Source organism: Embiotoca jacksoni, unplaced genomic scaffold (assembly GCF_022577435.1).
Source record: "Embiotoca jacksoni isolate LCO1_2020_lvr unplaced genomic scaffold, fEmbJac1.0.p SCAF_6, whole genome shotgun sequence".
In the NCBI taxonomy this organism is placed as follows: Eukaryota; Metazoa; Chordata; class Actinopteri; family Embiotocidae; genus Embiotoca; species Embiotoca jacksoni.
The window spans coordinates 17,016,721-17,044,629 of NW_027185414.1; the positions used below are offsets into that span (position 1 = coordinate 17,016,721).

A 27,909-nucleotide genomic window follows, 5' to 3' on the forward strand; every position below is an offset into this window, starting at 1 on the left:
GATGGTGGTGTGTTTTCTGGTTGATCTGATTCAACTGTCAAGTGGGTGCTGCAACCTTGAGGCTGTCACAAGGGAGACTCAGGCCGCGAGGATGAGATGTGACATGTGGCCTGGCTTAACGGCAGATGGTGAAACGCTGCTGTCAGAGTTTGGGACAATGCAGCTGAGCTAATGCTGCTGCTTCACCAGGTTTGCTCAAATAAAATAATTTGATACACACACACACACACACACACACACACACACACACACACACACACACACATATGTATATATATATATATATATATAATATATTATATATATATTATATATATATATAATGTATATATATATTTATATAAATATATATATATACATACATACATATATATGTGTATATATATATATACATATATATGTATGTGTATATATATTTATGTATATATATATATGTATGTATATATATGTATGTGTGTATATATATATACACTGCACTGTGCACACATGGTGTTTGTTTAAGTGTCTTGTTGAGCGGAGACAGTGGAATTATACTTTTGTGGAGATAAATGTACTGTCTGTGCAAACTCCCTTACAGGTTTGCCTACGAGCAAAAGCATGTTTGAGCTTTCAGTCCTTTGGAGCCATTCTGTGGCATCTGTCTTTTTCATTATCTCTTGTAGCACCGTGACGTGTGGGGCAGCTTGTTCTTACCAACAAAGGCAGTTTTATTTTGCCACTATAATAGTACATGAAAGCACGTGGGTCAGACTGACTTGCGAACATAATTGTTCTTTACAAATTAGCACAGACGTATCACACCACCTCAGGGTAACCAGTATTTTTCAAAAAAACTCAAAAGTGTGAAAAATGAATAATATCCTTATATTGCATAATATCCCACAATATTTTGTAGAGTAAGAGTGTTCAGTGTGGATCTGCAGCTGGGTTTGGACGTCATATTTTCATCCTGAGCATATTGCAGCTACAAAAACCTCTATTATAAATTTGAGACCTGATTTTCAGAGTCAACTGACATCTGCCCACAGCATCACTCTTTGTTTTCACCAGACGTCCTCTCACCACTCTGCCCCAACAATCCCATTTGTCATCACTGCCTCTAATTGTCTGCACATTGAAGCAGGAGAAAGAGTCCACAGCTCAATCTTCAATCATCAGGCTGAATTGTGTGTCTTTTACGTTGGTTGTAAGTTTGATGTTCAGTTTTTTTCCTTTTGTGTTTTCGGTCTTCAGTTGGAGCAAATGGTAGAGCACCTCTGCCTCCTTACAGATATCAGTAAGTTATATTTACTGTGTTTTGGCAGGGTATTGAAATATAATGGTATACTGACGAGTGTGGGAGGAATTTTTATAGAGCCACATGAAGTATTCTCGCCCTCCCAAATTGGAGACACTTGGAAAATGCATGACAATAATGATAGGATGATGTCCAATATTGTGTACTTCTGTGCACTGGTACACAGACTTGAAGCTAGGAGCTGAAAAGGCAGACATAGCAATGGGCCCAAGGGAGCTCCTTAACTTGTCTGGCTGTCCTCTGAGTTGTAACATAGAAACAACCAGAGAGTGGAAGAGATGAGGAGATGAAATAAGGACTGGAAGGATGGAAAATGTACAGAAGGGAAAGGTCAAGACATTGACTGCATAGACTGAAAGAGTAGGAGTATAGAGGTTTTTTTTAGCAGGGTGAAAAAGTGTCATTTTCCCAGTGTCTTTTATTACATTAAAGCTTCTGTATCTGCAATGTTTTTATTTAGTGTATCAATCTATATGGTGCAATAGTGCAATTATTGGTTTTCATTAGTCCTTGTTGACAGTGTCAATAACTTGGTTCCAGATAGAGCAACTTCTACTGTGTTAGTATTTTTATGCATCATAGACAAAGCTCATGAACTTTCCCGAGCTGACACATATTTATTGTTTTGCTATGACTGACTGAAAACAACAAGTCTTTCAACCCATGCGACCTTGCAGATCGCTTCTTCCCATCCGACCCACAGAAGTGTACTCTGGTTAGGTTCAGGCTCAAAAACCTCTTGGTTAGGGTTCGGGAAAGATAATGGTTTGGGTTAAAATGATTACTAGAATCATGTTGTGTGTTAAAGTTACTACTTCCTTAAAGTTATACAACATGAAAAAAGTTGAAAACAGGAAATAAAATGGTGTCCTGCAACCGGGTGCGCTGTCGTATCGAATCATCCGCCCAACCTGCCTCCTCCTAGCTAACTATCGCACAAACGTACACAACAACAGTTCAAATTGTATTGCATTGCTTCATTTACTATTTCACTACTGCAACATTTTTTTTAATTTATTGCCTGTTCTTGAGTACACTAAACCTGCTTGGTTATCATACTAAATTACTGATCATGGTTAAATATATCAGTAATCAGCAAGTTTTTGTCCTGAAGTATTGTGATAGATAGATATTCAGAACCAGCTCTTGATAAGTACAACTACAACATGACATGTCAGGAGTAACATGAAGAGAGGGAGGATAGCGTGAGGAAGCAGGCAGACTGTGATCTGATGACAGACAAGGAGGAACATCATGGGACAACATGACTCAACGCATACTGTCCAGGGGTGGAGGCGGACGATGCTAGTTGAGCAATTCAAAGTGTTTGGAGCCTTTTCACACTGCCTCCCCTCATCATTTATTAATCTTCTGCTGTAATATTCATCCACCCTGGTACAGCACTATTCTCCAAGAGAGAGAGAGAGAAATTAATAGAGCTATGTATCATCCTGACACTCAGCGGTGTATTACAGTCTCTGTTATTGCAGTCACTTGAATGACATCCATCACCAACCAACTTCTCCCATCCATGTTCATTTTGACCATAATTTAAAGGGATTAAAGAGAGACAGGGCAGAGCTCTTTATTCCCAGTCCGAGTCGCTGAGCCACAATGTGGCCTGAAAAGGAGCTGCAACTTCAGAACCACAACACTCACAAGCCTCACAACCACGCTCTCACTTGAGTACTTGTGTAATCAGCCTCAAAATGGGGCTTCATCTATCTGCCTGTCACTGATGGTATTTATAGGAAATCCATGGATGTTAAGATTTAGAAAATTAACTTCAGCAGAAGACTTGTTTTGTGGATGGCTGCATTTGCAATGTGAGTCAGCCAGCCCAGTCCATTGCAGTGATGTGTGCTCAATCTGCCATCTACCATGGTTCATTTATTGATTAAATCCTTTGAAGATGCAGGGAAGGACAAAGAGTCATTAGTTTGCACATTGGTTCTGTGATACCATACTGTGAATGTTGGGATAACTAACCTCTAAGTCATGGCTTGATTCGATGCAATGCTGTGAAGTTGTTCACATCTGCCATCACATATGCTGTTAGCTGTGTGGGGAATCATCCGAATTTTCCCTTTCTTCTGCTTGTTTTAGGGATTGCTATTATCTGAATACTTCTGAAGAATCAGTACAGTCGGTATTTTGTGTATGTTCAGTGTGTTTGTGTAGATACAGCCATGTACCACTAACTGTATATACTGCTCCAAAAAGCCTTCGGCTCCGTAGACTCCCATTCCACTCGTCTCGTTAAATTCTAAGTCAATACATTCTTTCCAAAAGTTACTTTGGTGTTGTTAACTAACGTCGCTCCTTCTTATTAGTTTTCTGGAGGTCCATTTGAAAATAATCCAGTCATTAATTGGAAAAAAGTCTTTAAGAAGCCGTGTTTGTCAGTGGGCAGGGTGTAGTTTTGTCGGGTTTCCAATCAGATCCAGTAAGATCCCCTGCTCGCTCCGACCCCAGCTCATCCAAATATGGTCAAATCCTGCTCCAAACCGATGGCACCGGCCAAAATCCGAACTCGAGGCTTCACAACAGCTGTTCACAAACCAGTGGGTGACGTCAATGTTGGTTGCCGCTTGATATGTACATAAAAATGCTTAAAAATGATTTTGCATTTAGTCCAATTTGCCAACCCACTGGTACAAAATATGCGGTTACCATAAATATTTTGATCGTCTGAACAAAAACTATGCACCAATACACTTTTATCATCTGAATAATCCACGTTCATAGAACCAAATTAAAATGATGGGATTTTTGTGATATGGGAATTTAAATTCAAGCAGAACTTTACAGGGTTTTAACTAGAGCCAAAGTGTTTTTAGTGGTGAGATGATATTGTCACCACTTTATTCATTCCTATGTGACTGATAAGAAAGTCATATACATATACAGAATATCGAATGTCCATATTTAGTGAGTCAATGTGATGCTCAGAGGAACCTCAGCAGGTCAACCTCAAGCCTTTTTATCCACAAGGCAGCTCGACCCCTGTGTAGACGCTAAAGTATTAAGAGTCAATAAAGTGTGCAGTGTGGTTTTAGAGTAAGAGATCAGATACCGAGTGATGTGATGTAAGGGGATACAAATGAGAGCTGCAATAATCCAGATTTCTGTTATCATGGGATCAGTGCTGCTGTTGGCTTTGTTTTGGTCAGCCAACCCTGCTGAACCCGTCAGACCGTTCTCTGTCCTTGCTGTTTCTGATTATCCCTGGCTCCATTCCTAGAGACAGTGAAATTAGTACTCAGTACAGCACAGTGAAGTGACCGAGGCAATGTATCTACAAGCTGCCATCTTTGCATTGATTTTATTTTATACTTTGATCTGACCTTTCATAGAAAAATAAAAGCATCGCAGTTCCCTCAATGATCAGAAAAGTGCTGATGGAACATAAACATCATGGAAAAAAATATAATCCCGTTTTCACAGAAGGGTTTTAGAGAAAGTAATGATTTTACTGCAGAAATACTGTATGTGACGAGTCTTATGTTTTCTGTCACTTCAGGGAAACACCAATTCAACTCAAGTCGGTTTTGTGCATAAAACCTCAAATCACAACTCACAAGAAATCCTAGGAAAAGCAACAACACAGGGATGTCAAGTAGACAAACAATCAGTAGATATTAGAGCAGGCAGGAATAGCAGTAGAAAATATCCAGTACTGCTGTTTTTCCTGCAAACCAAATGATTGTTGTAGAAATGACAGATGCAAAGTAGGTAAAAGCATTTTATCTGCGGCCATAACAAGTGTCAAAAATCTTGGTCTGCACTGAAATCCTCCCAGATCTGTTCTTAAACTTGAAGGTATTAATGTCTCACTGCTACATCCACAATGCCTTTAAAACCTGCAGGCAAATGGGCAGTGGGTTTTTGTTTGTTTTGGCTTCATAACTGTCAGACCAACTTCTCATCTCCTAAAATTTAGGTCTACATTTCTATCTTTTTTTGGTACTGCCGTTTACACCTTCAAGGATCTAAGTCTCTGTAATCTGTACAGTCTACAGTCTTTCTACTTAGTATTTTGTGTCTTCTATCGTTATTGATGATCCTACTTGTATTTGTGTCTAATTTTACATCCCACTTACCGTTGGTTCATGTATATGCTGATTTTATGTTTTGTTTTAATGCAAAAGCCATAAATACAGTTTTTATGACTGCAGTTATTACTGTAGACCAGGGACTTCACTGAAATGTATTATACATTGGTTTCTTTTAGTTGCGTGATGTTGCTCTACCTTAATTTGCAATTCAGAAGCAACATTTTTTTCAACTCCCCGTTCCCTCTCGGTTCCACCAAACATTTATCACACCTGCCAACCTCGCTGTAGCTGTTTTCCTCTTTTCTTAACTCCTAAAATACTGTGCATTCATCTATATTTCTTAGGAAGAATGGTTCACATTTCTTTCTGAACATTTGGCAGATCTGATCCTCAACTTTGTCATAGCTCTGTTCTATTCTTTATTCTCTGTTTGTAGTTTGATTGGGTTTGACATTCCTAAACACTAAATCATCGTAACATTTTATGTAAACGTTTTGTGACTTCGACCTTTCAGGGGGTGTTAGCGAGTCTTGGTATTTATTAATTGTAAAATGACATGAAATCCTTAACGGCTTATTTGATCTTAATGTATGATCCTCTTTTCTATCTTGTGACTTGAAGGGGATTTACACTGACATAGAAGAGAAAGGCAAAATGGCGATGTGTCTAGAGACAGCTGTGATCACGTCTACTTTTAGATGCCTTCATGTGCTGCTGTGACATTGACTATATAAACCAGGCCGACAGGAGCAGACGCGATGTAACAAATGTTAGCAGATACATGTTCTTCCACCTTGTCTCAGGATAACACAAAGCCAGTGCCGGTACCAAATCGAAGCACCAACTGGGTTCCTGCTTGGCACAGTTTCCACTGAGCAATGTGAGTGAGATTTCCCCAAAGAAATCTAGGTTTAGCAATCCGCAATCTTAAAATAGCTTTGAATCATACATTATTACATAGCAGGTCTGCCTCCTCTGTCAAACCGCACTAGCTGCTGTGATTATTGTCTCCTTGTTTTCTCTGAGCTTCCATATCCGAAAAGATTCCCTCACCTCATTAGCATAGCTTTATAGGTGATATGAAGAGACTCACAGATGGCTTTTCTTTTTCGCTAAAGTAAATGCACTTAAAGAGAAAAGGGAAAAAAAAAAAACTTTGTACCTTATGCAACACACATGAATAGATATTTCTATGTTTTGAAGAATGTATAAAAGAAGAGTTGCTGGGGAATACGGAAAACATACAGAGCTGCTTGTAGGGCATGTATTATGTGTTTGTGTGTAAGTGGAGTAGAGGTGGCCAGATTTCAATCTTCCAGCCTGACTCGGTGCGTTTCCCCCAGGTTCAGTAAAGCATAAAAGATGCTGAGAGGTGTGACACCCCGCTGAAACTGCCTGCTTCCAGAGGATTGATGTGACAATTTCACACAACACACACACACACACACACACACACACACACACACACACACACACCATGCTTAGGCAGTCAGAAGCAATAGACTAGAGGTACTGTGTCAACCGGCACACATTGTCATACAGGTCTGAGACACGAATACACACACACACACACACACACACTTATGCATACACAGATAAGCAAAATGTCAGTGCAACACAGGACCAGACAGATAATCAAAAGCAAGCTTTGTGTCCATCCCTGTTTTGTTCTATCAGGAGTGCTGCTGCTCCTCTGTGTGGCCGAGCAGGCGCTGCCTCAGTGATTAATCCTCAGACCGTCAGCTGGCCAGCAATGATACTGAAACCAAACAAAAAGCTCACACAAAGCTTAGCAGCGTGCTCTCATGGTCCTTTTCAGGATGTGCAGGCGTGCAGGTTGGACTCACAAATCGAGTCACCGCAGAGCAAAGTAAAGTAAAACGTTCAGCTGTTTGTTCACTGGCAAACGGACCAATTTGAGTCAACACTTTGGTGGGTTGTTTTCGAGCCATTTCAGTCACAAAAGCATGTAGCTGTAAGGCAGACTAATGCTGATGTGGTATGCACTACAGGTATGTGTTCATGTGTATATTATTTGTGAGAAGTGAAGGCTCATGAATATTTTCCTCCTGTTCACCCAGAGGTTGATTGTGATTGACCGAACCAAGAACTTATTTTGCGTGTCTGCCTCCATAACTCGCTCCTGGCCGTTGCCACTCAGTCTGTCTGTCTGTCTCTCAACAAGATAAGGGGATATTTCCTCAACCTAATATTGCTTGCTCTCTTCTGCGCTGTCACTGAATACAATGACCATCAGCACATCCAATGAATATTACCAGCATTTTTGTCAGGATCCTGTCAATGTTGAAGACAGCTTCGAGGGAGTAGAAGTACACACTGTTTTTGCCGCGGTCTGATATCCGAGCTGACTCTTGAAGAATAGAGTTGATACTGCGGTATATTGTCTGGCCTAAATGCAATTATGAGGCAGCTGTCAAACGTCCATTACTGCCACTCATTACTAACGAGTCACCTGGCTCAGCAGTTTCAGGCTGCTGCCGTTGTTCTGGTTTGAAAGGATGTGACAGAGGTTAAAAGAGTGAAGGCTGCTGAGAAATAACCGCTGTTGATTAAAAGTTGACAAAGAATAAGGATTAGAGGCCTGAGAAGAGAGCCATCTCTCGAGAGGAGTCAACAAGAAGCAGGATTGTGACAGACCTCCATCTGAGAGATCAGGTGGAGCATTGTGTCAGCCAGAGAGAAATTCTCACCTTCATCTCTCCAGACTTTAAGTGACAATTCAGAAGGAATGGCAGGTCAGTGCAGCAGTATGGGTTCGTGTTATTGTCCATTCTGCTCTGTGGCTGTTTACCAAGATCGAGACATTATAAAAGAAGTACTTTCATCCTGTGATGTTCCTTTGTGGTTTGACTCATTCAAGGGTTGGAACTAATGCTAATTCTATTGATATTTGTATTCAGCACAAAAACCCAGATATGACCCAGAAGTCCCAAAATTATAACTATTGTACCTGGGGTCTAGCAGAGGTGTTTTTGTCTGATAAGCCTGAGGGCGATAACTAAATATGAAATTGATTTATTCATACAGTCACCACTGACAAAACTTTGAAATTTGATGCATCAGGTCACAGACTTCTGCCATGTTCAGACTGATTCTGATGGATCCAAATAATTTACTACATTAGAAGAAGGGCTGTGTTCAAATTTGCTAACAGTTTTGGGACCACAGTTTCTGTGGTGACACTTGGACAGTGTTTTTTGATAATTATATATTTTTTTTCTTCCCACAATCTTCCTTTTCAATCTTTCAAAACAAGCCAAATATGTCAAATATTATACTCAAAATTCATAAAATATTTTTTTGCAGGAAATATGAACTAATCAGCCCTCTTAAATTGTCAGCTGTACAGAAGCCTCTAAAATTCTAAGTTAATGACTTTTATATCACGGAAAGTCTACAAATCCACCTATTAATAAATTAATGCTGAAAACAAAAGACTTGCTCAAACACTATTGCATTTCCTAATTAAAACTTACATTATCTAAACTTAATTAATTACCATTATTTAATTTAATTATATGATTACTTAAATTACCAATGGGAAAGTTTTATAAAAGAAAATGCACTTTTTGCTATTTAGGTATCTTTTCAGTCTCTGTTCTCTATCCCTTCCCGTTTTTTGTCAGAACTTAGACAAAAAAAGATGAATCCCCTTCCAAACAATAATAAATAGTGGATCTTTTTTGTCCACATTTTATCAGTATACAGAGCAAACAGTTGTAGTTTTTAATTAGAAACATGTCTAATCTTTATCATCTCCATCCTTTTTATTTGGCTTTTGGATTAGTACCCTTTTTATTTTGTAGTCAGATTGCTGCCTGGTTGTGAGAGAGCAGTGTGGGAGGATTTCTCATTACATCCTAAGCAAAATCCTTCTCCTGCTCGTAATGTGTGTGCACTGGTTGCAGAGCCAACCATGAATGGGTGTTGGTGTAATGGCTGCTTCTATTGTTTTCCTCCCAAGTTCATAATGTCACATATTAAAATAACTTAATGCTTTTTATCTGTCCTGCTCTCTCTCACTCATCCTCTCTCATCAGTAACCAAACCCAGCTGACAGCTTCAATTAAACCCTGGGAAATTGCCCCAGTATCTGTCTCCCTCTGGGGCCATTTAGCTGCGCTTAGTTCCCTGCAAGCTGAGCTTGTCGCCAGGAAATCTTTAGAGTGTTTCATGTTCTTTCTTAAAATGTAGGCCAACTTTGCCCTCTGTGCCACCTGGCCAGCCCACAAACTGAGGGATTCACACAGTGAGTTAACCTGGGTGATTTGCTTGTTCTGGTTACAGTTAGTGGTCACATGCAACAAGTCTCAAAACAGCTAAATGTGTGTTATTCTGCGTCTGTGTTGTCTATGTACTGTACAGTATTCAAATAACTTCATTTAACTGATACCTTCTTTGACTTTGTTGGCTCAAAAGCAAACTGACCGGAAACACTGCATTGCTTTGCGTCTTGTTTAAAGTCAAACTTCAGCACACCATAAAGACTATAGCTCCCAGCAGAACACCAAACATGTACAAACATATATAAGAAAAAAAACCAGTAGTTTGTTACATGTTCATTTTCGGGACTATTTTCTAATTTGACTGTTTTACATTAAAAAAATAGTTTCATGTGTGCACCCGCGGATCTCCCATTCATAATTGTGGCTAGACCCTGTTAAAACTATAATTAGAGTGTACAGATGGAACACATACCTGCTGCCTACAAAAGCAAGAAGAAATCAGATTAAGTAGTCGTCGTGCAGTTATAATACAAGCAAGTACCATCTGGGTTTAGTTTGATACCCTGCTAATATCTGCTAATTAGCACAGTTTCAGGTTACATGTTTTCTGTACTTTCCTAAACATAAAAAGAATGATAGTTACATTTAAGCTCTTGCCAAGCAAGTTCACACAATACTAATGAAGCCTAAGGTAACCAGATAAATCTCTCAGTATTTCATTGTATATGGAGTTTTATAATTTAACGTCTGGTGAGACATTTCTGCATTGGCACTGGTAGTGATTTCTTTTACATCACCTAGCAATAATTACTTTTGCCAGAGCTGACGGGTGGAAGGGGAAGCTATAGTTGGACCACAGCGACAGAAAGGAAGGACCTAGGTATTCAGCAAAATAAAGCTATTGATGGCCAGATCAAAAACAAATAGTCATTGGTCAGCTTTTCCTTGTTGGAGGGGATCTTCAGCAGACACGTGTTGCGTTTTTGCTTTTAGACTGGTTGGTATTTGTAAAATCATTAAAGCAGGCTCTGTAGCTATTACATGGTTTTGTAATTACTCTCACTGCCAGAAGGGGTTGACAAACGATCCACTCTGTAGGTTTAATGTCCAGAGTATCTTCAGTTTTATTCAGAACCAGATTTGAATGTGTTCTCTTTGTTTTCAGTGATGGTGATCCATCTGTCCCTTTTTCTTTGTGTCTTGGAAACGATTTTAAACCACTTTAAATCTGTATAGAGGCTTATTGCATTTGTTTTTGTAGCTACAAAATATGTCTCTGATGCTCGGCCTCCCAAAAAGCAAAATGCCCATCTGGTGGAATCGTTCTGCCTTCATTGGTTGTGATGGGAGGGGGGGGGGGGGGGGGGGGGGGGGGGGGGGGGGGGGGGGGGGTTACTTCAGAGTTGACAACAGAAGTGCTGTTTAATTTTGTGTTTGCAGAACTACTAAAAAAAAGGCTAAATTAGCACAGAAGAATTGTTTGACTAATGTGCACATATGTGTGTTTATTCTGTACGAGAGGTTATTTGATGATTGGTTGAGCCGGTTCTCCTCAAGAGACTGAGCTGGAAAACAAAGAGTCGCCATGGTAACAGTCAAGGGTGAAGGAGGAGGGTGTGTCTGTGGTGTTGTGCCTGAAGTGGCAAAATGGACATTGGCAGGCAGAATGGCGGGGGAACGTTCTGTGGTCCTGTGCCATTCCTGCTGCTCACCAAGTCTCTGCTTTCCCTCTCCTCTTGTCTCCCACATATCTGTCTTGTTGTCATCCTGAAGTGAGTGGGAGACTGTGAGGAGAACAAATGCTGAATCTTAATGAGACTGCTGAGAAGAAAGTCATTTTCTCGCTCTGTCTCTCTCTGGTACTACTTCTATTCCTTATTTACAAGCCGCATAACTCAGCATAGTGAGGTTATTGCACAATTCATCAACATATGTTTAATCATGTGTTGTAAGGACAGTTTAATGTCACACAGTTAAATGTTTACAAGATCACGTGATCAGAGCTGACCCTAATAAGGATGACAGATGAATGGCAGCAGTGATTCTTTCACACCCCATTGAATTTTTACATCCTCAGTGCTTCAGAAATTCAGACTGCCCCCATCATGCCTGTATGTGCTCCTTCGTTCAGTATGTCAAAATGTGCCCAATAATGTAACAGCTCGAAAGAAAATATCTACTTTAGCAAGTATATTGATTACAGTTGTGCTTTTTGTATTGAAATATATTGCAGGATGGTTGTATTGGTTTATAGTGAACGCCTCAGTTTGACCTTCTGTCAGAACAATGCTTGACCAAAAAAAGTTGATGCCTAGATGCTTCATAACCTCGCTGACACAGTGCCCCTCTTGTAGTTGTTGCCTCCTCTCAGATGAATAGAGTTAACAAAAGAAAACAGAATGTATATCTTGAAAATAGTCATGTCACAAGACTTCAACTTTACAACTGCACTGAACTGAAAAAAATATATATTTTATATTATTTTGGACACTCTTTTTAGATGAATATGTTTCAATTATATGTGTCAATACCTGGATGTGGATGATTTTGGTGACTAATGTTTTCTGGCTGCATCCTTGGGGAAAAAGAAGGTAAAAAAGATCAAAAACCTGAGAGAATGATCAGTGGTCAGTGGGAGAGTCAACATGAACATTTCAGTCTCACTGGCTGGATCGGAGGCCTTCGTTCAGTCGTGGTCCAGACACAGTGAGACGGTCATCAGTCAGGAACTTTGAAGTCAGCGGTCCAGCTAATGTTTACTATTGTGGCAACCACTGCTTGACTTACATCAGTATTGAATAAACTTGGAACAAGAAAGACAACGATGCTCCACCTTTTCAATTAGCTTCTTCCTTGCTAAGCTTGCATGCTTGTTATTTGTATCTGAAAAAAAGTAATAAAGGAAAAATGTAAACACCAACTTAACAGAAGCTTAAAAACACGACTTTTCATCCAGGGTTAGAGTTGCCATTGACTGTAAATAATTAATTTCCTTAGTTTACAACAAAGATCTGTTGATAAGGATTGATTTGAAGCAGAGTATTGTATTTTTACATCATCAGGATATGACTCCACTGAACGTCGATAAGCAACAGAGGAAACACTGTTTGGCTGGGAAATATTAAAAAGTGAGTGAGATTGCTTTCTGCTGCGTCATGTTTTCACCTGAAGGCTGGGGACTTGTGTAGCTATATTACAGTTTGCAAGATAATCTTCAATCTCTGTGGTTCTTTCCCAGTCTCATCTGTTCTGTCTTGCCTCTGTCTTATCGAAGCCTGACTGTCTAATTCACTGGTGTGATCAGAGGTCATAACTTTGAATTTTGGGCAGAGAGACATTAGTATTCCCGAGACCCACACACTGACCAAGCCATCTGCTGCTTTCAGACTGCTGCTCTCACCCCTTCTCTGCTCCTCAGCCCTGCTTTTAGACATGCACTACACACACACACACACACACACACACACACACACACACACACACACACACACACACACACACACACACACACACCTTTGCACACTTAAAGACATGTGTCTGCCAAACAGGGGGAGTGTCTGAGGGTACTTTAAAGGTTTATCTTACCGTAGCTGAGGCGTTTTGTGGCAGACATGAATAGGTCTGTCCGTGGAGACAGCCCTGCACAAGTGGTCCCCAGCTGCAGCTCAAAACAGACAAATGAGATACTGCAGGCAGGCCGGCTGGTGTGCTGCTGTTAGTGCTGCCAGTGTCTGTGTGTGTGCACGAGCGTGTGTGCGTGTGTCAAGCCTTTTTCAGTGATGAAGGTAACAGCTTGAATCAGGGCCTACATTTCAGTGCGTTTGTGAGGGCGACAGATACCTGGTATGTGTGTGTGCTGGGTGGATATAGAAATAAGTGTACAGTGATGGAGCCAGCCTGAGGATTGACATGCTGCATGGAAACCTAATGTCCTACGTTGAGTCTGAACAGACTTCACTCTGAAAAGTCTCTAAAAAAGAGTTGAAGAACATGCTGAAACAATTGTATGCATTTGATGAGTAGCATGGCGTAGCCAGGGTAGGAAATAATATAAAAAACAACCCCAAGACTAGATTCAGTATTTATTTGCAATTAAAGTTAATGAGTAAATTATAAAATAATTTATGTACCCAAGAATGTATGTCGGAAATGTGTTTCGGGATCCCAAGAATGTATCCCGAGATATGAGATATCTGAGATATCTGAGATATGAAAAGATGCCAGTTTTGTCCTATCTAAACTAAATAAAGGGCACGGTTAAAACCCATTTCAGCTACCACTGACAAAGGCTGACTGTGTTCCTTCCTTTTGCTTCATACGTAACACCTAACAATGGCTAACTGTGCCCATTTAAAGTTACACAAGCTGGCAGTGCAGATGGCCAACTAACAGCAGGTATTCGCATCCATTCTGTGCCTGCAGAAAATTACTCGTCAGTACTCTGAATTTACCTCCAAATAATACTGCAGAGAGACAAACAAAACAAACGAGATGCTCATTTTCATGCCACTCTAAATCCAGTTAATCTCACAACAAATTGAGAATTTGTCTGAAAAATAATTGCATCTGGCTCTGTAAAGCTTTTGCTTTGTCTCACAGACACTGCACTGCTATATGGGACATCATTGATTCATTGGGGCAGGTGTTCCTCACCGACTGCCTCCTTCAGGTGTCTCCAGCTGACTAGAGTTCCATGTGTGATGGCACCCTGCCAACTGCTGGCCTCTAGCTACAAGGCCTGAAGATGTCAAAACTATGTTCCCAGACTGTTTGAGACCGTTGCTTTTGAGTGAAAATGCATTTGAGTTTTAAGAGGGGCAGAACGATCAAAGACCAAACAAGGTATTTGGCATTCGGGATTTGCGCACTGTGAATTTGTCCCTCAAGATCAGACTGTCAACACCAAGTTCTGCTGAGGCGTTTGAGGGAAAACATTCAACACGACCTGAATTGTTGCGTAATGACACGTGGGTTCTCCAACATGACTTTCACAGCACGGTGAAAACCACGAGTTTCTCACCTGCAATGCACAATCTGCCGCCCCTTCTCAGACCCCCTGCAATGTCCCTTCAAAATTCAACACAAAGTTCAGTGTGCGCTCTCTGCTCAAGTTACAGGGCAATGGTGTCATAGCGAATGCACACGTACCAGTGGTCATTACAACGTGCGTAACTCAGGTTCTCGTTTTGACCCACACCTGAGTAAGTTTATAACTTCCACCTGCTCTGTGCACATTCCTGTAGTGCGCAGCAGGAACACTCTGAGCTTTCTGATTGCCCCTCGTATATTATCCTTTAACCAGCAAGATGCTGAACGAAATGAGAAAAGCAGTTTGTTGTTGTAACAGTAACGAAAATTAACTGACTGCTTATGAGCAATGCAGTGAGTATTCAATCAGTTGTTAAAGCTGTTTACAACTGTGAATGCGCCAGGCAGCTCTCCAAACCTTCCTACAGCCTGAAACTTAACCCTCGTGTTGTCCTCGGGTCAAAATGACCCGCAGCTGTGTTCAACCAAGTTCTATTTCATTTCTATATTTTTATATTTTTTGGGATCATTGGTCATCATTCTTTAAAGAAACCCTCACAGCCTCCTTGTCACCAATGATCCCAAAAAATATGAAAATAAAACAGAACTTGGTTGAACACAGCTGCGGGTCATTTTGATCCAAGGACAACACGAGGGGTAAGTAGCTGCAATAATAACGATTTTCTCCTGATTGACTTTCCAAGTAAAATTAAAGATATTTATTTGAGCAGTGTAGGCATTACTTAATAGTAATTAGGATTCTGACTAATGAATACATTTCATGGAGCTCACATGCTAAACCATCATAAATACAAAAAGGATTCAGTGTTTGTGAGCTAAAACACAACAAGAAATTACCAAAGATTTTACAGGAAATGTAAAAGACAGGGTTGTGGAGTGGTTGGGTAAAGGTCAAAGGATAAATATAATTTAAGATTATAAAAGTGCAAATGCAAACTAACCTCAGAGAGATTATGACACATCCTGTGTATATACGCATGAATGTAGTGTGTGTGTGTGCCATGCTGCATTTCCAAATCTGTCCTAATGGTACTAAACAGGTGAGAAGATCCCCTGCATGTGGTCTTATCCAGCTTTACCATTGATGTACAAATGCATGCAAATTCAATGAACAGTCAAATCTCAAATGCATGCCAAACAAAGCAGATTTGGGGGAAAGCCCCTTGCTGCAGACTTACAGGATTTTCAAAATTACAAATTGTGTTGGCACTCAGACAGAATGTAAAAAATTTAAAAAAAAAAATGTGATGTGAAAAACAAATGCAAAAAGGCGACTTGTGAATTTTGGAAGGCAACAAAGAGGAGGTCAAAGGGTATCGGTCCCCAGGGGATGCAGTTACCCATAGTTACCAATCCTTCCCCTCAGCTCCAGGGAATTGGACGAGGTGGAGCTGAGCTCTAACAGGACGATGCCGGGATAAAACATGAAGGCACATGGAGGGTGGAGTCAGAGGTGCATGCTGTGTAGCAGCTGGTGGGGGATGGGAGGAGCGAGGAGAGACATGAGGGAGTGAAGGAGGGAGGATGGGCCTGTTGGTACAACAGATCGCACTGCTATTGTATATCGCATCTCAGCTCAGAACTCAAGGTAAGAAACACAGTCAATACTTGGTTTCCTAGATGTGAACGTGATGAATCTGTAGTGAAAAGAGAGACATCTTAACAAAAATGCTTCATTAGATGAAGGTGTTGCTGTATTTCATCAGGTGTGTCTCTGTGATCAGTAACCTGTTGTTTGATGCATGTGTGGATCTTTGTCCCTTGACCTGGCTACTTGTGGAACGACAAGCTGTATGCATGCGTGTCTGTGTGCGCTCCGATCTGCATTTGTGTTTTAGATGAGATGTGTTCGTGCCAGGTTGGGCAGAGCTAATTAACCAGTGTTAGTTATGGTGATGGAAAATGGGAGGAAGCCACAACAACACCCCTTTGAGGGCAGTTGTTCATGGAAACTGGATGGCACAACTAAGTGGGGATGGTGAGAAAATGGATGACAGGGCACGTGACAGGAAAGAACATAAAGCATACTGAAGCTTTTTAGTTGGTTGTTTAGATGCTATGGTAGTAGTATAAAGCCTATAAAGCTAAAACAATGCTGTTTGGATGTTCTTTTATGTCATTCATGATTTATAAGATAGCTTTATCTTGTTTTTGATGACTTTTTACGAGTACTAGGCTTTAGTTAGGTTTAATTTGTGTCTGTTTATTTTGGATACACGCTTAAACCTTGATGTAAAAGACATCTGAAAGTCTTATTGTTTGAAAGTAAAGGGAAAAAAAGTCACCAAATACTGGCTTCAGAGAAAACTTCTTTTCATAAATGCTGTAAACTGTTGTACACTCCATGGAAAAGATTACACCCTTTGGTTACAGAGGGTGAAAAATACTGGATACAAAAAGCAGACACAGATTAACAGCTGATGAGTCTTGTGCAACTTATCAAGGAACTTTGTAACCAGAAACATTTTGCTGTCTCTTCACCAGCACTACTTCCCCTGGTCTTTTGTAGGAATAACCTTCATCGTCTTCCGTGTTGACTATTCTCAACAGGTATACAGAAGGATCAATAAGAGTCTTGATTGACTGATCATCTGGAGTGGTATCAGTCCGCATGTGCTGCACCTATGTGAAGATGAGCCTAATTTAGCTATTGATTCTTTGTCTTGCAGTGTCCTGTTAGGTTTATATGGAGACAGTTTGCTTTGAAAGACTCTGCTCTTTACTGTTATAAAGCTGAGCCTGAGGGACATATTGAGCCCACTGCTGTGAGTTTGAAGCCATGATTGTGCTGAGTAAGCCCAAAAGTGTGGGGCTGAATGTGAATAAAGTAAGCCAGAGACTGTGTTACTCAATTACAAGAATGTATTGGATTGTCAGGCACTGAAAATATGCAGGAGGCAGTGGTTGTGAGGGTGTATGGTTGTGTGTGATACAGGAAACCTACTGTGTGCACATTTACCATTTTGATGAAGTATGGGAACCTGGTCAAACACATAGTTGCATTTGTCTTAAAAGCTTGAAATATTACTAGCTTTAGCCATTATAATTTTATTTGTATTATTGCACAATGTTCTTTATGTGAGTGTGCCCTTGCTGGATTAACATTTGTGCTTCTGCGTGTTTTTCTGTCTCTTAGGATAAAACAATAACAATGCATGGCTTGTAAGCCGCCAATCATGGCTCAAAGGAAGAGGCCAGGGCCCAGCGGAGGAAACAGTATGGCTGCCCCAGGTCCCACCCCCTGTCCCACCCCTCATCCTACAGAGTCATGTGATCTGAAAGCACTCCCTGCACGGCCACGTCCACTGCGCTACCCCAAAGAACCACGTGATCCAAAACCCCTTCCTCATTCGTGTAAGGCACAATGTACTTCTCCCAAGCCCCAAGATGTGGCTCACAATAACCCAGAAGCGGATGCAAACGCAGAGGTTGAAGTGAAGCGCTATAGCAACCAAGCAGATGCACAACTCGAGGATCAGCGGCCAGCCACACCGTCAACGCCTGAACATAACCATGACCAAGATAACCATGACCAGGCAGACTTCCATGGTGGAGCTGACAGCCTGGATGATGACTCCAGCTCTGACTATATCAACAACACCTCAGATGATGAGGAAGACTATGATGATGGTGGGTGTGATATCAGTCATCATATGCTAAGTATTGTAAGATCTTGTTTTTGTCATTATTCCATTATTAATTATGTTTATTTTTGTGATTTCCAACAATGGGTTTTTTTGTAGTATAAGGGGACAAAAGGAGTACTTTTAGTTATTTCTTAATATAGTCTACATAGGAAAGCAGACACGATAAATGGCAAATCGAGCCTATTGAATTGAATGGAAATCCATCTAATTGTTGAGAAAGCAGTGCTGCCACTCGGACTTATTATAACATTCTGTAATGAATATGCAAAGCACTTAAATAACGTGTGTTGGAATCATCTTTTCCTTTGCAGCCTGACTGAAGTCTTACATGAAAGAAAACTTGGAAACCCCCAGTGTTTAGTCGTTGTTTGCAATTGAGACTTTAGAAAGCCTCAAGTATGACATAGTCCCTCAGTAATAAGTATGATATCACAAAGGAAGCCAGAGACATAAAGAAACATGTTTGTGATTGTAAACACCTCCAGGACTGGCAGAGGAGGACGAAGGTGTGACTTACTACATCCGCTACTGTCCAGAGGACGACAGCTACCTGGAAGGTATGGATTGCACCAGCCAGGGAGACTGCAGCCACAACCATAACCACAGCCAAAGCCAAGGGGACTGCAGCAGCACCACGCAGCTGGGGGGACCCCATACTGACGAATGCCAGGAGGCTGTGGAAGGCTGGGCTGAGGAGGGGGAAGTGGAGGGGGAGGTGAGAGAGGAAGAATGGGTGGAGGGGGAGGAAGGGGAAGGGGCAGCACCGGAAGAGTGGAGAGAAGAGGAGGGAGAGGTGAGGGAAGAATGGAGGGAGGGAGATGAGGAGGCGCGAGAGGAGTGGAGAGAGGAGGACCAGGTCAGACAGGAGCAGTGGGCGGGACGAGAGAGGCACAGGGTGGAGGAGTGGGGGGAGGGGGAGGGGGAGGTCCGCTGTGAGGTGGTGGAGCAAGATCCCGATGAACAGATATACAATGGACGACCAGAACCCATCCTGGACCACCACCACCATCACCACCACCAGCCCCAGCCAGACGCTTTGCACACCCGACGGGCTGACAGAGAGGAAGAGGAAGAGGCCGAGAGCGAGGAGTACTGTCCTAATGAGGAAGAGGATGAGGAAGGGGACGAGGAGGAGACACATGGAAGGGCCTACACTGGAGACTACTACGCCCCCGAAGACAATGGGAATTCAGTGCGAGTCTCTCCGTACCGTAGCCGTAAAGTGCTGGTGGTGGAGGGGGAGACGGGAGAGGAGGCTGAGGAGGACATTGACCAAATTGTTGCTGAGATTAAGATGAGTATGAGCATGGGGAGTCTCAGCAGTGGCACCGACCAAAGCCCAGAGGAACTGGCACAGGACCCCGCACCAAGTGACTACCCTCACTCCAAGCCCGACGTAGCGCTTTACCCCCCAGCTCACCACCGCCACGACAGCAGGCCCAAGTCCCTGAACATCCCCTCCATGCACCACAACAACCCCGACCTCCAGAGGGGCGTCAAGGTGCATCCACGCTCCCCTGAGGACAGGCAGAGATGGTCACAAGAGCAGGTGAGCTTTGTCTGAAGCAGAAAGGTCATGGGAATTATTTCACATTTAATCCCTAAATTGTGCCAGAGCTGCAATAAGGGTCCCCTGCTGGGAAGTCATTTATAGCTCAGCATCTGATGTCATCTGCTGGTAGCCTCACTGTAAAACCAAATGTTTCTACCACAAATTACGTGTAAATCATTATTTCATTCACTGTATCATATGTGTCACAGCAACAGTAGGAATGTTTGTCTTGTTTACTTAATTATTACTAACAAAAACAGTTATGTTTGCAATATAGCTTTTACTTTTTAAGCTGTTCTTGATTTGGTCTGTTGTATCAACAGGCATCAGAGAACACACGGTATATTTGTAGGCACCACTGCTAAATACTAGCTGAGTTGTAGCCACAGGGCAACGTGTATAGATTCCATTGCTAGTATCAACACAGCACAAAATATTCAAGTGAAAAAAAAAAGGTAGTCGTTGTGGTCCAATCAATGATAAAAATGGCCACTGTTCTCCATTCCCCCAAAACTTGTTTGTCATCATATGAGTTAAAGACTAGTTATAGTCCCCACGGCAGGTTGCTGAACCACAGGTCCAGACAAAGGCTACAAGATGGAACAATAACAGTAACACAACTATGTACATGGTGGAAGTCTTTGCAGAATATGTGCTGTATTCAGGTTATTTTTAAAAGGCTCTCACCAGTGGAAGTGATTTAAAGAGTTTTGTGGTGAGGAGCTGAAGATGAGTTACAGGTGACATGTTCCTCATTGCTACCCAGAGAATAGCTGGAGCCTCGCCCCTCCCCTCTGTTACCTTGAGATGTCCCTTCCTCGTCCTTCTCCCTCTCACAGACCTGGATGAATGCACACACTGCACAGACACATCGATAGACTCAAACGCCTGCAGAGCGCCCCCATCTTCTAAAAGTCAGATGGTAAAAGGAGAACAGGGATAGTCTCCTGTGGGCAGCATGCTGACACACCTGCTCCACAGTGTGCACATGTGCTCGTGGATTCACTGCATGTAGCACAGAACTGGGTCAGATAGTGTAACTAGATTAAAGGGGAAAAACGTACAGTAGACTGCAGATTCAGATGACTTCCACACGCAGTGGGACGATACGGCCTGCGTTATCAAATGAAATGTTCACCGTACACAACTTTAACATGACCTTCAATGGAACCAGGACCACAATAGATTTAACAGGAGCTTTATTGCACTGCGTGGAGCCAAAAGATTATATGAACAGATTTACAAAACTCTAAAAGGGAGGTCATCTACACACACATACAAATACACATAGCATGACCCACATCATTTTACTGTATGTGTTTGAACCACCAGTATGTCCGACCTAAACTATTCTCCGTTTTACTTGCTTTACATTTGATTTCGGCTGTTGGAAAATTTTTCCTTTCTACCACAAATAAATCCAGCTGATTTTTTTCAGGCTTTCCTAAATGTCAGAATGTTTGTCCACTAAAAGCTAATTCTGATATTTATAATACAGTATATGCACTTGTAGCATTTCTAGTTTATTTACACTAGTTCAGAGCTTTTCTTAAATAGGTTTGTATTGGTCCATTAAAGATTGTTCTAAATCTAAGAATCACCAAGTTAGTTTAACACCACCATCAGCGTGGTAAAAGCCTGAGAGTATCTGAGAGATGAACATACTGAACTGTAAGAATTCATCATTTTAACCTTGAACATTGGAGAAATCTTTTATCCCTTTTCTGTAGGTGGCAAGAATTGAGTTGCTAGGTGCCATGGAGACTCATTTGAACTCTATTGCGCATAATATTTTTCATTTTATTCACATAATTTCAGTTTTAGTTTCTTCTGATAAGTAGTTACAGGAGTGCAAAATCAATAACTTTATTCCCCCCCAAAAAAAATCCAGCTAAGTCTGTCCTGTTAACACAATCACACACTGGCAGAAGCAGCCAATGCTCTCAGTGGTGGTCTTTTGAATGTTAATTGCGCTGATGGATTAAAATTGATGCAGCACTGATTTATTGATGACAAAGTTCCACATGTAGCCTCTCTGTAAAAAGTACAAAGTTTGACCAGAGTCACTTGGGATTGTGGACATGAATGTAGTTTTGTAGAGCATCAGAGTTTAGCATTCTATGCTACCAAACAACAACATGAATTTCATTAATGTAATGGGTGTTTGCACAACTGAGATGGGCAGCATGGTGAATACTGATCAGGACTTTATGTTTAGTTGTTTTTTTTACAAAAGAGGCGACAGAATCAAAACGAAATGGGCTGTTCCCCTGAAACTCCGTTTCAGCCATTTAATACGATTGAATGTTAAACAGCAGTTGTGGACTGCAAAATGGATGTGCAGGTGAATGAAAAGTTGTTTTCCATCGTGTTCACTTGTGACTGCTTGCTCTGCTCTTCTCTTCTCTGGCTGTTACAATTGAACGAGGTCCACCGTTGTCAGGGAGGTTCTGCTCCCTTAAGTATGTCTCACAGGAGACGAGGAGTGAGCACAGGGAGGCTCAGGGTGAGGATTCACAAGTCTACCCTGGCCAGAAGTGTTCACCTTTTGAATTGTAATCTGTTTATTGATTGGTCTGCTGAGCTGATGGGACCATAAATGGAGCAGATGGGCTTTAATGGAATAGTTTTACTATGATATTAATAATACTGCAGGACAAATACCTGTAGAAACAGGAGTGGTGCTACGGGCAGATACTCTGATAGTATTCATGTTTATATGTAAAATAAGAAAATATCTAACGTGTAGAATCTGAATCATGAATGCATCATCAAAACATGAGCCACGTTATCCAAATGGAAAGCACCCAGTAAGATCCTCCCTCTGTGTGATGTTCTGCTGGATCCACTGTACTGGATGTCCATAGATGTGATAAGAGATGGTACCAGGTGACAGCTGACGGCAGTTTGAACCCAGACTGCTTGTGTTATTCACAACAACGCTTCACCCTTTATAGGATTTTGTTTAATTGTATTTGAAGCTTCACACTTCAAATACATGAACCCTGTTATTTCACAGTGTAAGCAAAAAGAGATATTTGTTTTATTAGCCCAAAAGCTTTTGACGGTGCACAACTCTCTGACACGTTGTTTTTAGCAGGCATAGCTACACATTCAGAACCTCTCACATGAGTTTCCTTCAACCTGAACCTCTGCGGCTCAGTCAGCAGCAGAAAAGGGAGGGAAGTGTTTTTTGCCATAGCTTATACAATATTACTCTCATTTTGATTCAATTGTAATTCTTACCTGCTTACACATGTGCATCTGTGTTGACCTGTCAGGTGAGCAACGGTGCTGAGCAGCCCAGAAAGCAGCAGCGCTCCGACCTCAACGTTCCCCTGGAGAACAACAACGTACCAGAGGTGAGATGTTCCTGGATATTCTGTCGCAGTGTTTCCTTCATCGTCCTTTATCTGTTGTGAGGTCATTTTGCACTTTCAACAGAAGATACGGTTGTTTATGTGTGTGTGTTTATGTGTGTGTGTGTGTGTGTGTGTGTGTGTGTGTGTGTGTGTGTGTGTGTGTGTGTGTGACCATTTGAGTAAACGAGTAATTGTGTGATTACAACCTCCGCTCATGTCCTCTGCTTATGGCATCCCGGTAATTGAGGAGTGTTCGTGCTTGTGGTTTTATGAGAGCCATTTTTCACTGGGATGTCTGTGGTGGAGGCTTCCTTTCACAGGCTCCACCCACACCTCCATGTCCTTGAGCAGAGTAAACTTTCTGAATAGAGGACTGGTTAGAGGACTCAACTGATCCAGTGGGATGAGTGTTTGAATCTCATGAATCACCTCACAATTCTCTCTGTGGCCATCTCTTGTGAAAAGCTTTGTCCTCCCTCCTTTACATCCCCTCTCTTCCACCCCCTGCCGTCGACGTCAATGTGGGAGGTCGATAAGATGACACTTTGCACTCTCTCCACAGCCACTTCTGCAGTGCTCTTGAGCAAGGTGCACATGAAGTTTATACAGCAGTAGAAGTACTAGGGTGTAAATGCAAGTGAATGTTGGGCAGAGCATCGCTGGAAAATAATAGAAAAGTCTGAATGTTTGTGTTACTGTACCTACTCTAAGCACCAAAGGAAAACAACAGTGTCATTAATGATTATTCATTTATGATGGGGCTTCTACATTGTTTGTAAATGACCTTGATTCCTGTGTCTATTCATGGCTAGATTCTGTGAATGTGGGCTAATTTGTGTCATTGATCTGTCAAACTTTGTGAGGGGTTTTGTTTTGCATCTCTAGTCTGTCAGAACCACATTTCACTTGCTGAAGAAAGTCATGTCAATGTCACTGATAGAAAACTCGTGAAAACAAAACACAAGCTGTGTCTCAACTCCTATACTTACACGTACATATTTGAGTGCAAGAGTGCGTTAAAATTGTCATGTATGGAAACATGCAGTGCACTATGAGTGCCAGCATGGTGTACTTATAATTTTTTTTATATGTGGTCAGTTTTCATCCTCAAAGCTTGCAATCATAGCTACTAAGCAGAAAGGACACTTCAGCTGTTGAGGAACGCAGAACTATACAAATACAAGTTGTACATGTCCACTCAAATGGCTTATCTTTTGATAAGTACCACCATACTGCTGTCAGATAGATGCCATCAGTATTGTGAATTACGTACGTTAAACACAAAAACACATTCATTTTTAAGTAACCAAACAAAGCCGGTTGAAATGTTTGCGGGAGATTTGTTACAGTTATTTCTGGCAAGTGCAGAACAGCAGTCTGCAATTTTACACAACACTGCCTTGTCGAAAATCACCTACTATACAAATAAATGTACTAATATGTAAACAAAACAAAGTATGTGAATTTAGACACAGCAACATTAGAAGCAGCAGGACCGCTCTCATAGAATGACCTATAAAAGTCATACTGCCTGTGAAAAACATCTACCAGCCAAACTAGCAGAAGGGTCTCGAACAATGGGAGCGTCAACCTGCATGTTTTGGAAAATCTCAGAAGAAAATAAAACTTGTCATTTATAAGACTGTGCATCTCACCACAAATCCATACAGGTGCATCAGTCAAGCTCAGATCAAGATCCATGATTGAATGAAATATATATTTACACTGCTTTTGTTAAGATGTACTGCTTGATGATATAAAGTGACATATACTGTTTGAATATGGTGCTGTATTTGTAAGAAACCGATGTAACAGCGCTGGCAAAGAAGATGAGAAGTTTTGTCTGGTTTAATTAAAGACAATAGAGAAATAATTAATTCACTGTAAACGTATTCACAAGGACTTATCTGTAATATCCTGATTCTCCCTTCCAGCCAACAAAGAAAGTTGCATCGTTTCCCAGCTTCGTCGATGGTAAGTTAATCTGTCTACACACCTGTTTGTTGCTGAAATCAAAATATTGTCATTGCATGGCACAAATCCAAGTATCACTTTGCTGTGAGTTGGTCCCTCACAGGCCTGATAGTAGTCTTCCAGTGCTATTCCCCTGACTCTGGGCAGGTGCTAGGTCTAATAATGTGAGGATGTTAGTTGCCTGTTTGTTCCTTCAGATCATGACAGTGCATTGTGTTCCAAAGTGAGTGTCTGGGAGTCCACACCTACATATCGCAGATTAATCTCAGCTCCCACCAGAACTGCACCACCATCAGCTCACAGTCAGTGGCCGTCTCACCGCTCAGACCCATCCAGCCTGTTATCACCGTATCTCCATCTCCAGAGCAACAGCGTTTGGCTCTATTTCTTCACACAGCACACTGACTGCAGTGATTACAATACCCTCTGCACCACAGTCCCAGCCCTTTCAGTCTAAACATGCTCTGTCTTTGCTCGTGTCTCCCCTTTTATCACCGTCTCTCTGTGCTTCTCCCTGGCCCAGTCCCAGGACCCTGTGAGCCAGAAGACCTGATTGATGGAATTATCTTTGCTGCTAACTACCTGGGCTCCACTCAGCTGCTGTCTGAGAGGAACCCCTCCAAGAACATACGCATGATGCAGGCCCAGGAGGCTGTCAGCAGGGTGAAGGTATTCAGACGCTCGCCCTCTCACACCCAGCTACTTTCACTCATACAAACACACAAATGGTTTGTGCAGCATTTCTGGCCTGTAGATATTCACTGTTCAGAGACAGACCTACCTCTTCATGTTTCTTTAGTAATGCTCTTGTTTTCTCAGAAACAGACAGGAACTATCCCAGGGAACCAAGAAGCTCTTAGAAAACTCAGAAAGCTTACCTACAGGGGTGGACATTTTTCATTGTTTGTCAGCATTACACCCCATTTTTAGTTCCTCCTCTGGTGTTTTCCCTCTGGTTCCATGATTCCCCAGAGTTTTTTGGTGTTATCATTTGCTTTGTGCCTCCCTCGCTGCATCTGAAGAACTGTGAATATTAGGAAGATAAAACGGAATCAGCAAAGTTGTAAAATATTGACATGACAACACAAGTTGTAGCAGCCTTGAGGTGATAGTAGTCTCTGAGTCATCAAGAAGTACTGCATCTAGAGTTGAGACTTTTTGGGGACCAGAAAATACATTTAGATTGTGATTCTAGAAAAGTTCCTTGTTTGATGGAAACATTCCCGCAGTGGAAAACAGTTGACAGCCTGTTCCCTTCTTATTCCCACCGAACTTTATTCTGAAAGAACATTTTATTTGATTCCAGTTTTCTATCTTATTGCCAGAGGCGCCATAATAATGTTCCAGTCATCTTGTTGTTGTTTAGGCTGCCCTGGTAACGCTCAAATACATTAGAAACATATAGAGACCTTGCAGGAAATAAGTCCGATGGCTTTGCATTGCTAATACTGCATGTTTAATCATATTTTGTTATATAGATATAGAGCATCTTAATATGATTCTCACAGTACTGGAAGGGGAAAGATGCATTTCCACAAGCCCAAGCAAACAATCACTATATATTCTTTTAATATGTTATTATTTGTACTTCACCGTTATGACACTATTATTTTTTATTTCACATGCAGATTGCTCCTGATCAAATATATGTAGACATGTGTTGTTTCTGTCTGTAGCAAAGCATCACATTCATGTATTAAGCATGAGTGGTCTTCTAGGGCAGCTGAAGAACGTGGCCAGATTAGGCCGCAGGGTGTGTTTGACACAGCCGGCTGGATAATGGGGCTGTTGGCAAGTCAACCTGATATTTCCCTTGTTGACTCTCGCTCCCTGCTGTTCACTAATATTGTTGTGATGATGATGATATGATGTTCCAGTGCAGCTTCAGAACACTACTGTGTATGGTACCAGTGCTGCGTAGAGGAGCTCCTCTCATGTTATATTTGAGGAGCTTGATTGATTCACTAATGACTGTGACTTCGTCCACAGTGCTTGTGTTCAAACTAAAGAAACAGCAAATAAAGGTAAACTTTGAGCCTCTTGATATTGCTCACATTGTTGTGGACTCTGAGTCACTTTGCCAGGTGACTCGTGTGATCAAAGGATGGCGTGTTGTGACATGATGACATAATTCAGCGCTAATGTTTTGGTGCATAGTTGCTACCGAGACACCAGCGTCTTTCATCTCCCTCTCATGTGAACACTACTTAGCTGTAATCCTAAATATTGAATAACCTCTTATGTAGTGGTCTACTTTTAGAGAGCTACATGCTGTAATGACACTTGTTGTTGATGAGGATGTTACATGTGATTATAGTTGTGTTGTATGGGACTTCAATTTGAAATATTGGATCAGGCTCCAGGTGCATGATGCAGGATTAGAAAACTTCAAGCCAGTTTACTTGTACTTATAAGTCTGTGTCAATGAAAAAATCTGTTTGGCCATTAAACATAATTTCTCTCTTTTAGCCACAGTTTGCAGCTTCTGTGCTAAAAGAGCTTTTGGTTACATGCAATAAATAAACATCTAGACCTCGATGATGAAGACCCTGTCCTAATGCGTTCACTCAACCCTGTCCTTAATGTTACACACTTCAATGTAGTGTACACTGCAGTGAAAGGGGATGGAAATAGCAACTGCTGCAAGTATTTATATAATTATGCAAAATTATGTAAATGTGAAATCTGCTGGAATAGCATAGTTAAGTGGGTGTACAATCATT

At 41.4% G+C, this 27,909-nt stretch overlaps 1 protein-coding gene across 6 annotated transcripts in view; it reads left to right on the forward strand.

Moving 5' to 3' along the window:
- apba2b (amyloid beta (A4) precursor protein-binding, family A, member 2b) overlaps positions 1-27,909 on the forward strand; it is a 59,305-nt gene that overhangs the window by 15,273 nt on the left and 16,123 nt on the right. For 3 of the 6 annotated variants that reach the window (XM_069174514.1, XM_069174517.1, XM_069174515.1), the window contains exons 2-7: positions 17,788-18,281; positions 18,784-19,847; positions 23,132-23,212; positions 25,147-25,186; positions 25,384-25,596; positions 25,710-25,855. In XM_069174514.1, coding sequence (XP_069030615.1) covers positions 17,807-18,281; positions 18,784-19,847; positions 23,132-23,212; positions 25,147-25,186; positions 25,384-25,596; positions 25,710-25,855 — 2,019 coding nt within the window. In that variant the 5' untranslated portion in view covers positions 17,788-17,806. Of the gene's footprint in view, positions 1-16,217; positions 16,240-17,787; positions 18,282-18,783; positions 19,848-23,131; positions 23,213-25,146; positions 25,187-25,383; positions 25,597-25,709; positions 25,856-27,909 lie in introns of those variants that run through there. The other 3 variants (XM_069174518.1, XM_069174519.1, XM_069174516.1) reach the window with 2 other exon arrangements.